The sequence below is a fragment of the Plectropomus leopardus genome, chromosome 24 (genome assembly GCF_026936395.1).
Source record: "Plectropomus leopardus strain MGB_pleo_1.0 chromosome 24, ASM2693639v1, whole genome shotgun sequence".
NCBI classification, from domain to species: domain Eukaryota; kingdom Metazoa; phylum Chordata; class Actinopteri; order Perciformes; family Serranidae; genus Plectropomus; species Plectropomus leopardus.
The window spans coordinates 15,764,827-15,776,939 of NC_142199.1; the positions used below are offsets into that span (position 1 = coordinate 15,764,827).

Genomic DNA, 12,113 nt, shown 5'->3' on the forward strand with positions numbered 1-12,113 from the left:
TAAAGTGTTTTATTCACACTCATGGAAATGTACAGTTGCTTTTAAAAGAACATGAAACATATTTGGCCCCCCAGTTTTGGCAGTAGTGAGAGACAAAGTTAATTAATCTGACACAGGCCTAAATTTAGCTGAAAACTGAGGAAAAAAAGTGCAATTTTATCACATTGTTCACGACTGTAAAATGATTTAAAAAAAAAAAACATGGACAGACAAATGGTGGTTTTTTTTGTTGTTTTTTTTTGCAGATATGAACGTTATTTGTATTATCTAAAAGGACATGATTTGGCATTATGTTTCCTGCATTTTGACACGATCATATTCATCATCATTTTAAACGTTTTTGCTTGTTTTTTCTTGCAAGCTTGAACACCGCCATCCCGGCATCCTTATGAGCTACATGCTAATGTTAGCAGGCTAACGAGCCCACAATGACGATGCAAATGTGCTGACATGAATGTTTACGATCTCAATTTAGCGCTTGACATTTGGTAATTAGCACAAAAAACAAGTCACCGCTGAGGTCCACGTGAGTGTCATTAGTCGGTAGCATTTATTTGATAGTTAAAACACTGGGAAAACCTAAAAGAAGCTCGAAACACAACATTGATGTAGCATCACAGGTAATGATGCGGCTAACACGTTAGCATACAGGTGACTTCTGAAGCATCCTGCGGACACGGAGCAACTTCAGCATTATGTTGGAACAATGTCTCTGTCCACCCGGTGAATGTAAGTCCGAAATTCACTCTCTTTTTTGCTCTTTATTAATTATTGAGGAAACTAACTGCCTCTTTAGCTGCTAAATGCTACACTATGTTCACTAGCTAGCTAACGCAGCTGTTTGGTGGAGGACTGCTAATGTAACGCGGTTTATTCAGATATTATTGCTGTGAAGAGCTGTCGGCTGCGGCTAAACGCTAAGCTATGAGGTATGTGACGCAAAAATAATACATTTTAGGCCACAAAGCTAAAACAAATAGGTGAAAAATGCTAAAATGCTCTAAATAGTTTAGGGGAATCACAGACGTAAGTTATAATTGTTTGCAGGTTCGTCACTACTGGAGACTCCTTTCATATTCAAGTAATTATGTGATATTTTGTTATTGTGGTAATGTTAATGTGGCTTTATGCAAAATTCAGAGCTTTTAAGTTGTCTGGACATTATTCTCAATGTGGATGTTGAGCCGGCAGCTAGCAGCTAATGGTGCTAACGCCATAAACAGTGCTTAATAACAGCAGCTGGTGCTGACAGAGCTAACTGTGTTAACTAAGGGGGACTGGAGAGTAGCAGCATCATGATAACAGTGGCAACCACTGCAGTGATGAGCTCGCCGGAGAGAGACCCACATGCACTAACATGCATGTGTGGCTGAACTGGTCTACCACAACAAACCACAGAGATAGTGTGACTTAGTTTCTGCTCAGGATGTATTTACTCCACTGTGTCTCTGCATTGCAAATAGCTTTTCAGTAGGAAACTTTTACAAAATAACTGTCATATTTGCTGAAGCTGTCACTCTCTCAGTTGTAGCTACATGAGCAAAATATTCTCATCCCAAGTTGTCACATATTGCCACTTTGTGGTGGATTTCCGTGTCTACATATCACTCTCTGCGTCTGCTGTTTAGGTTCCAGAATGCCACTAATATTACATTGCTGCCGGCAGCGTTTTAACCTGATGCTGTTTTGTGGTGTATCATGTGGACGCGACAGGTTTTGTCTGGTAAAATCTGCTGATGTCTTCCAGGGGTGTGTCTTGCTGATGTGAATGGTAGCTTCTGGCATCTGGATCATACGCCAAAAGCGTTGTCAAAGCGGTGGTATTCGATGACTTCAGATAAGAACAGACTGACATTAGACAGATAATCTGTAAAAAATAAATTAATTAAAAAACATGATCATCTGGTTCCTCGTACACCCCACAAAGGCATTTGCAGGTATCATAAATATAACTTCAAACTCAGAACTCAAGTAATTCTTTTAGACAGTCCTCTTCTGCACATGTACTACTGTCAGGACAAGACAGTTTCAGTAAATATGACAAAAAAGTCCATCATTTCTTGGCAAATCATAGTTGTCTGGACCAAAGACATGCTGTTAGCGAAGCTAAAATATGAGCACAAAAAAAGTGAACAAGAAAAGGCCTTTTGTATGAATTAAAACAGATTTATGTGTTGGTAGTGATCCATATAAATGCCAGTGTTTTGCCAGTGACATCATTTATCATTTTACAGTTTGTGTTAAGCCTTGAAACATCTCAGGTAAACTGAACACATGCTACACAGACAGGCATTTCAGAACAATTAGCAGCAACCATGAGACACCAGCACAATGGAAAATAGTGAAACAAAACCAGCACCTCAAAATCTTGATTTGTCATTAGTGCCGGTCACAACCAGAAAACATGCTGCAATGACCTTGAAAGAGGGCGTAAATTATACTCCATATACTTACATACAGAAACACTGTTTTACAGAGCTTTGTTGAAAGTTTAATAGTCTAAACCAAATATTTTAGAAAGGTTTAGAGACAAATTAAGTTAAAATTAGATCACCTCTTCAAGCTTTCTGTGTCAAAATCTTTGTGACTCATTCTGTCTTTGGAAGTGCACTTATCAAGAATAAATCAAACAGATATTTGAAGGTCACAATTCTTGAATAAAGATTTCCAAATATTTATTAAGGGATCCCTCTCTAAAGCGTTTGAATCATCAGGTGCTCTCTGACGTGTCTGTGATTTGATCATGCAGTCCTGGTTGCTCCTTTGTCAGCTCCGCAGACACGAGTGAAGCCTCAGTCTGTGAGTCATGGTGGTCTGGATTGTTCTGGAGGTCTGTGGAGAGCGGCTGTTCCTCGGCTGCACCAGCAGGGGCAGTGTTACTCTCACGGGTGTCTACATGTGAGCAAGTTTGGAGGGACTCTGTGGGGTCGGGGAAATGGCAGGGAATGCTCTGCTGCTCAGTTTTGCGGCGCAGTTCAGGAGTTATGTCAGACTCTAATGCCGTCTCTACTGTGGGGAGCGTTGGGGCGACGGTGACATTTTCACTGAGGAAAGCAGGAGTGTCATTTACAGAGCTGTCTATTTGATAATGCTGCATGGAGGGAGCGTTGTGAAAGGGGTTACTGAGGCTCATGAGTGTGTTATTGGAGTAACTCAGCACAGAGGGAAGTGGGACAGAGTAGGGCGGAGGACTCGTTCCGTGCAAATCCCAATCTTCCTCCTCATCCTCATCTTCCTCCTCCTCATCATCTTCATCCTCCTCATCCTCCTCGTCCTCCTCTTCTTCTTCTTCCTCCTCGGGGTCTATTGTTTCCAAGCTGTGTGTGCTGCAGTCCGACAGCCCGCTGCAAACACTGCTGCCATCCTCGTCTTCCTCATATGCCTCATCATCCTCATCCTCCTCATCATCCTCCTCCTCTTCTTCCTCTTCCTCCTCTTCATCTAGATGTGAATCGCCTGTGTTCTGGAGGTGCATGATGGGAATGTGCGGCGTGCCACTCATCAATGGGAACTGCAGGTTCGGCGGCTGCTGCTGCTGCTGCTGCTGCTGCTGGACCAAGGAGGAGTCGCCATGGTAACCGTTGCCATTGGTTACAAGCTGCTGCTCCGGTTGCTGCTGATGCTGCTGCTGCTGCTCCTCGCGGCTCTTCTCCAGCTCCAGCTTCATGATGGTGTGCAGGAAGTGGGTGCGCACCCGGACCGGGTTGAACTCCAGGCGCCCCGTGTTGTTGCTGCAGCCTTCTTTTGTGCAGCCACAGGGGAAGGACATGCGGTCCACCTGAGGACAAAGAAAATTGAATCCACCAGAGTTGAACTGTAGTGACAGAAAAGATGAATTCAGCTGCCAATCATAGCTGGTCATGCTTGAGACGAAAATGCAGATTCCACTGTGGGTGTTTCATGTATATGATTACACACCGTAATGCAGTAGAACTTCATTTACTAAATACCCTGAAAATCTAAACTAAAATTGATTTGGATAGTTAAAGTTCAAGTAGAGGTTACATTATCTTCGAGGCTTATCATCATTTGGATAAAAAAACATCCTCCCAAACCTTGGGGATAAATTCTTAATGCGTAAGCCCAAAAACGAGGCTGCGAGATTCTGAACATTTTTACATTTTTAAACATATTTGGAATATTAGATTTTCACCAGACAATTTCTGTAAAATGAGAGGTGGTGTGCACTGATGCAGTCAGGTTTTCAGAGGCTTGGCACTACAGGCCCTTTGGGAAATTGTAGACAGCACCACTTACTGTATTCTTCATATCTTTAAAGTACAATTTAATTTCAAACATGTGTTTTATAAGATAATACACACTATAATGAGACTGAGTATGGAAGCCCATTAGGGACTTTTTAAAAATTCTAATGTAAAAATTTAAAACGAGCCTCTAATTCCACAGCAACATTATGATTTTACAAATCAGCTAGCCACAGTGATGGAGCACTGCACGTACCATGAATTTACAAAGTCTTATGAAAGTTGCTCAGTGGCGCATTAAACCAAAAAAAAAGTTCTTCGTATCTTCAGCATCATTGGGCACAGACAGCACACTAGAGACTTTTCCAGCCAAGAGGCAAACATCGGCCGTTTTAAATAGTGGTCCATCTCACCCCGAGTAAACCTCCTGTATATCTGTTTGACTCCAGCATGACTTTAGAGAAGTTCTACTGCACAGAGAGACATGAAAAACACTTTAGTATTATAGATGGGCCTCACCACAGTTCCATTTACCTGGCACTTAATGCCGGCCAGGCTGCAAGCACAGGTCTCCGGGTCGCATATCCCCCGGCAGCGGCACCCACACTCCTCTCGGGACATGCGGAGGGCTCGCAGCTCGTGCTTCTCCTCCACGTCAATGCGCCGAACCCCGGAGGAACGGAGAAGGATGCGGCGCCTCCTGGTAGTCAGAGGCTGCAGGAAGAAGTAATCGTCCACCTCCGTGTTGTCCACATCCAGGTCGTCTTCGGAGATGTCGTCCAGCGTCAGGTTATCCGCCTCCACTGATGACACAGTGCCATTCTTAGTCAGCTGGAACAAGAAAAAACGTAAGTGAAATTAAAACTGGACCATAAACACCTACACATACATTTCGACTCTCTGGATAATTATATGTGAGAAACCCATTTAGTGAAAGAACTTGCATAATGTAGACTATTAATGCCCTGACATATGAGTAACCAGTTTGATATTTGAAAGGAAACTATTCCATTATAGAGCAAAAATGAATGTGAAGAAACTGATATGTGGAACATTTTGAAGTTACAGAGGCTGCACTGAGTCGACCCACTGACTTTGAGTTTGACTGCGTTGAGTTTCTCCTCTTTGAGATGATCTCTCAGCATGTTCCGGTGGCTCCGTTTCTGCTCCATGGCAAACTCCCTCAGTGTGAAACGCTTCACCCCGCTGTGACGCGGTGACATCCCCAAGGTGCTGCCACCCTGCGTGGGCACGCTGGTGAAGCCCTGTCTACGGTTAAAGTAGTAGACTGTCACGCTTTCAAAGTGCACGTTGCGGCCCCGCAGTCGCTTTGACTGCTGCTGGAGAGTGGCTGAGGTATAAACAGAGAGGTGGAAATATACTGAGTGAAAAAAGAGCCGTGACATGCTATAACTTGTGCTCAGACTTGAGTAATATTACAAGATAATGGTAAATGTTTAAAACATAGATTCAAAGAAGATTCAAAGTCAACAAAGTGAAGTGATATCTGTGATACTGATATACTTTTACTGCTAAAATTTGCTAATAATAGTTAAAACTGGCCATCATGTGCTACTAGTCATGTCAGATCAAGTGAGGCTGTAGAGTGTGTTATGATTCCTATGAATTTAGCTTTTTATTCTTAAAAATAAAAATGTTATTTTTCCTTTCAAACGTTACCTCATCTCATTACATGCACTCTTAACTGCACATGTAATGAGCGTTTTTTCTTTCTTAGCAGCAAAAACAACTAATCATAATAGAGCAGCTGCCAAATTCACTAAAGTACTGAGATATAAGGAAGGAGATATTTATTAAGTCAACATAATATAAAGAACTCACCGCCTCTTCATTTCTGACAGATGTAACAAGAAAGCATTGACACTTCATCAGCATAGAGCTGGAATTTAGTGTAAAATTTCCATAAAATGCACTGTTAAAAAAAAAAAATCAACTTAAAAAAGTTGAAAAGCTGCCTTAAAATTTTAAGTTAAGTTAATGCTATAATATTGAAATCTGACTTCTCAAAATTTTCAGGACACTAACTTTTTTACATGAAAGCAAATAGTGACCGAAAGTCATGCTAATAAATTTGTCCAACAAAACGTTGTAGATGGCGAGAGAAAAGTGATGTAAAATTTAAAATGTAGCAGCAACCAGAGTCAGATTAAAGGCGTAAATCATTGGTGACCACAATAGAAGCTGTTTATGTTCTATAAAACAAGCTAAAACCAGACTGAAATCGTATGATTATAAGGTTTTAGATTGTACTTGACTCAAATCGGTAATGAGGGAGATCACTTTTTAGAAACTCTTTATACTCAGACCTGTTGGAACATTTGCTCGAGGGCCACTTGGAAAGAAAAGGTTTCTTGACATTCAAAACTGCATATTTCTGGTGCATACTGTAATAACATTAAATGCCGATAGGTATGCATAAAAATTCCCAAATGACCCGTACAGTAACCATCCTTTCCTTCTTCACATATTGCTAATTTTGAGACATGGTGGTTCCACCTTTTTTGTCTATTTTTTGGTCAATTCCACAGAGTTTTGAATTGTTTATCCATCTCAATGTTCTTGTTAAAATGACACTACAGAAATGCTGCTCCCCTCAGTGTACCACAACATAGCAGCCGGAGCTGCTGACAGTTACAGTGTGGTGATGTGATCTTACAGTCCAGCAGGCCAGAGGGGACGGGGTGGTTGAGACTATCGCTGCTGTTGCCGCTGTCGCTGCAGGAAACTTCATCATCAGAGCCCTGCAGGGACAAGTAAGGAGACGGGCCCTCTTCAAGCTTCCTCTTCAGGATCCCACTCATCATGTGGCTCCTTCTGCTGGTCACACCTGCACAAAGGACAAAGATGAAGGTAAGATAACGGGTCAAATAATAACGATGATGATAATAATAGTTTGAGCTAAAAGAGTCGTCAGGTGGGCAGAAACATGACTTCAGATGAATGCAACTATTTCTTAACATGTTATCAGACTATTTCTTCAATTTCCAAGTGGCCACAATTAAAAGTTATCGCAGTTTTTTTTTACACCATATTTTTTCAAAGTTGACTTCAAGCTTGCTGCGACACGGCTTATTTCTTCAGATGGCCTCCTCAAAATTGAGTGAAGCTCTCTAGCACATGGAAAACTGGAAATTACCCGACAGTGACATCTTAGTTATTCTGTCCTCTACTGTCTCTTGAATCGCCAATGTTCGAATTCTGACGAGCAAGGTCTTGTGAAATGCTGACATTTCATACAGATTATCAACTGTGTAGCCACAGAGTTAATGTGACTTATTTAGAAAGAAAAACCTTGATGCGGCAACACAAAGGACTCCAAAAATGACTGATAATTACTTAGAAATAAAGCAATGTTTGTTGTGGCTCCAAAGCACTCTTTTAAGCTCAGGCAAAAGGAATAATAATGTGCTGTATACGCGATGAATCCCTCACAGTGTTGATGCAACAGAGCCTGTCATCCTCAAGCCATTCTGTGACTGGATTACCCATTTTCCCCTTTTTATTTATCTTTATCCCATTTCATTTATTACACCGACTGGACAACTCCATGCACAGAACTGAAACCGAATTATGCAGCATTTAAAACAAACCTTTGTAATAAACTCGCAAAGTATTATCACAGTGCAAGCAGCGAAAAAGGAGGTGAAATATAAGTGAAGCATTTGATTTTATGTTTTTAGAAAATTGTAGTTTGGTATGCACGGGATTTGCTTTTTTAGAAGTGAGCTTGGTAACAGCTCAAAAACATATTTTGAAGCTTTGCAGTAATTAATATATATTGAAGGGGACACACATCCTCCAATATTGATATATGTTAAAAATGCCTATGGTATATATTGATAAAAAAATAAAGGAGAAAAAAAGGTTTACTACAAGGAAACGATGCACCGCAGTCCAAAATAATCATTGAAAATTTAATCAGAATCATAAATAAACAAACAAATTGCAAATCTTATATCCTCCAGTCCTAGTTTCACGGTGTTCTGCAGTTCTGCATGTGGTTTGTCCAGGTGGTGTTGCCGTACCCCAGCAGCAGCCGTCGCTCGACTGCTGTGGGTCGGAGCGATCACTGTCAACCACTGTACTGCCTCTCTGTTGTTACTTTAAAATCTATGAAAAAATAAGAAAACTAGAATGTAATTTGAGCGTCACGAAAGCTATATCACCGACGGCTGCTCCAGTTTTTTTATAAATAATATTATGTCATAAAAAAGTCATCGTTTGTACGCTTCTCCTGTGCAGCCCTCAGTCACATGCTGCCTCCCTAAAATGACACATTTCTCTGAAATATTCATCGTAGCTGTTGAGTTCCTAAACATGTAATTCACCCAGACCCCATTCAAAGGTTGAGTCACAAAAGGTGTTGATGGGAGATGTTCCCTCACATTGTTAATTATTTAATTTTGGCCCTGTTTTGTAGGGAAGTCTGTTTAACCCTTGACAAAACATCACTTTCCTTGTGCTGCTTTTAGACGCCTTCCACAAGTATGTGAACCTTCGAACCCTGAGCGAAATGCTGTGATTTCTTTAAAAAAAAAAAAAAGCAAACGTGGTAAAAAAAAAAATGAATAAATTGAAATCGAAATGAGTAGATTAAGAAAATAGTATTACAGAATTATTATATTTTTAAGCACTTTTACCAGTTAATTACATTTTTTAAAATCTTTTATTTATTTATTTACTAATTTTCAGGTCCTTTTATTGTACTTCATCAAAAAAAAATTGCAAATTTTTAGGTCCTTTCTTTGCTCATGGCCTTCATCCCATGTTTTTGACAGAAATTAAGCCAATTTGTTCAGGATTCAAAGGATTAATTTTAGATGTGTTATGCAAAACTTGGCACCAAACTGTTGTGTGTTGTGTGTGTGTGTGTGTGTGTGTGTGTGTGATTAGGCAACCTTGCCAAACTTTGTGCAGCTTCAAAAGTCTCGTGTCAAATGAAGTGCTGCTCTCATTAAGATTTTGATTAACTGATGTTTTGTATTGGTTGCTTTTGTGGAAAATTGAAAGTGCGCTAACACTTCTGATAAGAGGTGATTTGCACACATGGTAAGTTCTTCCCCACGCTTCAAAAAACACCGCTGATAATGAGGAGTGTGTCTTTAGCCCTGTGCACTTTGTTGATACTTAAATTTCAAATTTGTTAAAACTGTTGAGCCGACTGCTTGGACTGGTGGAGGATTACATCATATGCAGCAGAGCTGGATGCTGGGCCAAGCGTTTCCTCAGGCTTTGTCTCCCTTCTCTTACTACCTACTGCAATACAATTTCTGTGCTATGTCTTATACTGCCTTATCTTCATTTTTTAAATTCCTATCCTTCTTTTCGTATTATTTCCCATTATTATTACTTCCCTTTTTCTTTATTCTCTATCTCCAGCCTCCCAGGTGTTTAGTCCTACACTCCAGCTTGCTGCTTTTCAGGAAAAAAAAACTGTAAAACCCGAAAGATCTGAAGAAGAAAAAAAAAACACTAAACACATCATTCTACGTAACACATCTCCATGTATTTGATGTCACAGAGGGTGTTGCAGTTTTTCTCGCCTCTTTAACCTAAACGTCCCTGGGCGAGCTCATTTAGAGCACAAAACCTGCACACACACACACACACAACCCCGCTCACGTGTCTACATGCATGCGCAACCTCCCACTCCCCATGCATGTCCCCATCCCAAACACAAACAGGGGAATTCTTATTGACAAATGTAAATCAGCATCATCCAGTGACGTGTTGAGATCTCTCAGTACCTGCGCTGCTGCGTGCAGGAGGGCTCTGTGTGAGTGACCGACACTGACCTGTTTCCTCGGCTTGCCTTTGGTTTCCAGGAAGTCCTCGACTCTCTCCTCTGCATCACACAGTGTTCACCAGCAGCAGCCAAACATCCCCATGTGTCGTGATGATGCAGTGAGCGCTGCCATGATGCCTGCTTTCTCTCTCTCTCTCTCTCTCTCTCTCTCTCTCTCTCTCTCTCTTTCTCTCTTTCCAGCAGCCTCTGGCACTATTGTGCAACACTGAACACCTCTGCCTCTGTCACTATCTTATGCGTCCTCCCTCTGCACCCTCATCCTATTCTCCCACTGTCAAGTCTCTCACTGTCTGATTCTCTCCTGCTCTGCACTCCTTTCTCCCTCCCCCTCTCTCTCTCTCTCTCTCCCTCTCTCTCCTCACAAAGACTTGTTAGCTCGATGCTGCTGCCGGCTGGAGCGCTGGAGCTTGACTGAGGTGAAGCAAGCCCTCCGAGATCACAGAGAGAGGGGGGGGTGGTGGGTAGTGGATGTGGTGGTGAATAGGATGGGTTGGGGGTGGAAAGTGTGGATTCTGTGTGAGAAACACCTCTTTTTCCTCAGTCTTCAGGAGAAGTATATACAAGCAATATTTCCTACAATTAAAACAAAGACAAGTGGGATTTTTTCACCTGGTGCCAACGGGGATATCTGATTGTTTTCACCCCCGCAGAATATTATAGTTCTCACATTTCTTACTTTGCAGAGTGTTTATAGTGCAAATGCTTTTTCCTTTGTTACTTTGCTTCTTTTAGTCTCCATAAAGCTAATCTGAAATTTAAATTAAGAGCAGAGACAAATAGATCACAGGAAACGGAGACAACGACTTGGAAATGTTGAAAATAATTCTGAATGTAGTGAAGGTCGCTGATATTCATCTAAGGGAAAATACATCTGTGACTGCAGAAGCATTACATTTGAAAAACAGGGTTTTAAGGTTTTTAGGCTGGCCTGTAAACTCTGTAATAAATTCATTTTATGCTTTTAAGCCTCATTGCCCTAAAACTTAAATAATACAAAAGAAATGCAGATCCTCCACTTTGCATTTCAGTCGTCTTTATGATATTCAAAAGGAAAACAGTATGTAGCCACTTTTTTTCAATTATGTCTTTATTATTTTCAATATTTAACACTTGACAAACAGAAAAAAGAGTATAGTTACACAAAACGATTATAAGGGCAAAAAAATAAATGAATAAACTATTTAATATTGAACGAATAAATAAATGAAATGACAAAATAATAAAACGAAAAATTAAAATACATCAGTTCTGGTCACAAGACATATTTCCTTTTTCCATACAGAGTCAGCTGAAGTTTGGTCAGAGGTTCATAAATGTTTTCAGAGTGCGCTGTTCAAGACGTAAAGGTTCAGTCGTGATTTGTTATGTCGATGTAGCAACTTTTTTTATCTAGTTTGTTTAAAAAAAAGTATGATGATCACTTACGAAGTTCACAGGAAATAAAGCCGCAGTAGGAAACTTGTATAAAAATAACTTATTTTTGATAATAATATTTTCTCCAACTGTCACTATATCTAGTAGTAGAAGTACATGAGACGGATCATCTGTGATCACCATGTTTCTCTGGCTCCTTCTAGTGCTCCGAATGGCATTTGCAAGAATCCCCCAGGCCTGAATGATGTCGACCAATCAGAGCCGAGGAGTCTGAGCGCCATCAGGTAGCCAAATGCGGACATAGAAGTTCCCAGGAACCACTGGTAAGCAATAAGCTTATATTTTTAGCTTTATAAGCTGCACCTGAACTCACAAATATGTAGGATATTGGGAGGCCTACAGACATATTGTTTGTATGTATATTGTTGCTCAGATCAGCTCTGAGCAGCTGGAGGCCAACAGGCAAGACTTTGGTTTTTCAAGTAGCCCTTTGGCAACGTTGCCAGGTTGGTTCAAATTGCAAATATTGGCCTGGTATGAAAAACCAGGCGAATATTTTGTCAACCCACCCAATTTTAACTGATGTAATCCATCCATAATCTATAAATTGCTTAATTGGGTGGGAAATTCCTAGTTTGGCAACATTTTTTGAGAGTAAAATTTTTCACCCTAGACCAATTTATTTTCAGTATACTCTGTCAATTAGA

At 40.7% G+C, this 12,113-nt stretch overlaps 2 protein-coding genes across 4 annotated transcripts in view; one reads left to right on the forward strand and one right to left on the reverse strand.

Annotated features, from left to right (window-relative positions):
* LOC121962612 (uncharacterized) lies at window positions 1–10,419 on the reverse strand. 2 transcript variants are annotated; one of them, XM_088074127.1, is made up of 5 exons: window positions 10,022–10,419; window positions 6,883–7,053; window positions 5,300–5,556; window positions 4,725–5,036; window positions 1–3,778 (listed from the first exon to the last, which is right to left on the reverse strand). In XM_088074127.1, exons 2-5 carry the CDS (start codon window positions 7,028–7,030, stop codon window positions 2,711–2,713), a joined length of 1,785 nt encoding a protein of 594 aa, XP_087930253.1. In that variant the 5' UTR covers window positions 7,031–7,053; window positions 10,022–10,419; the 3' UTR covers window positions 1–2,710. The 2 variants fall into 2 exon arrangements, with proteins under 2 accessions (XP_087930253.1, XP_042368758.1); XM_042512824.2 differs by having other exon boundaries at window positions 4,740–5,036; window positions 10,022–10,418.
* cimap1b (ciliary microtubule associated protein 1B) overlaps window positions 4,909–12,113 on the forward strand; it is a 23,785-nt gene continuing 16,580 nt past the window's right edge. Inside the window, exons 1-4 of one of the 2 annotated variants that reach the window (XM_088074129.1) lie at window positions 4,909–5,053; window positions 5,268–5,561; window positions 6,885–7,076; window positions 11,610–11,729. The gene's annotated coding sequence lies outside the window, so the exon portion shown is untranslated. The remainder of the gene's footprint in view (window positions 5,054–5,267; window positions 5,562–6,884; window positions 7,077–11,609; window positions 11,730–12,113) is intronic. The other variant, XM_088074131.1, reaches the window with a different exon arrangement.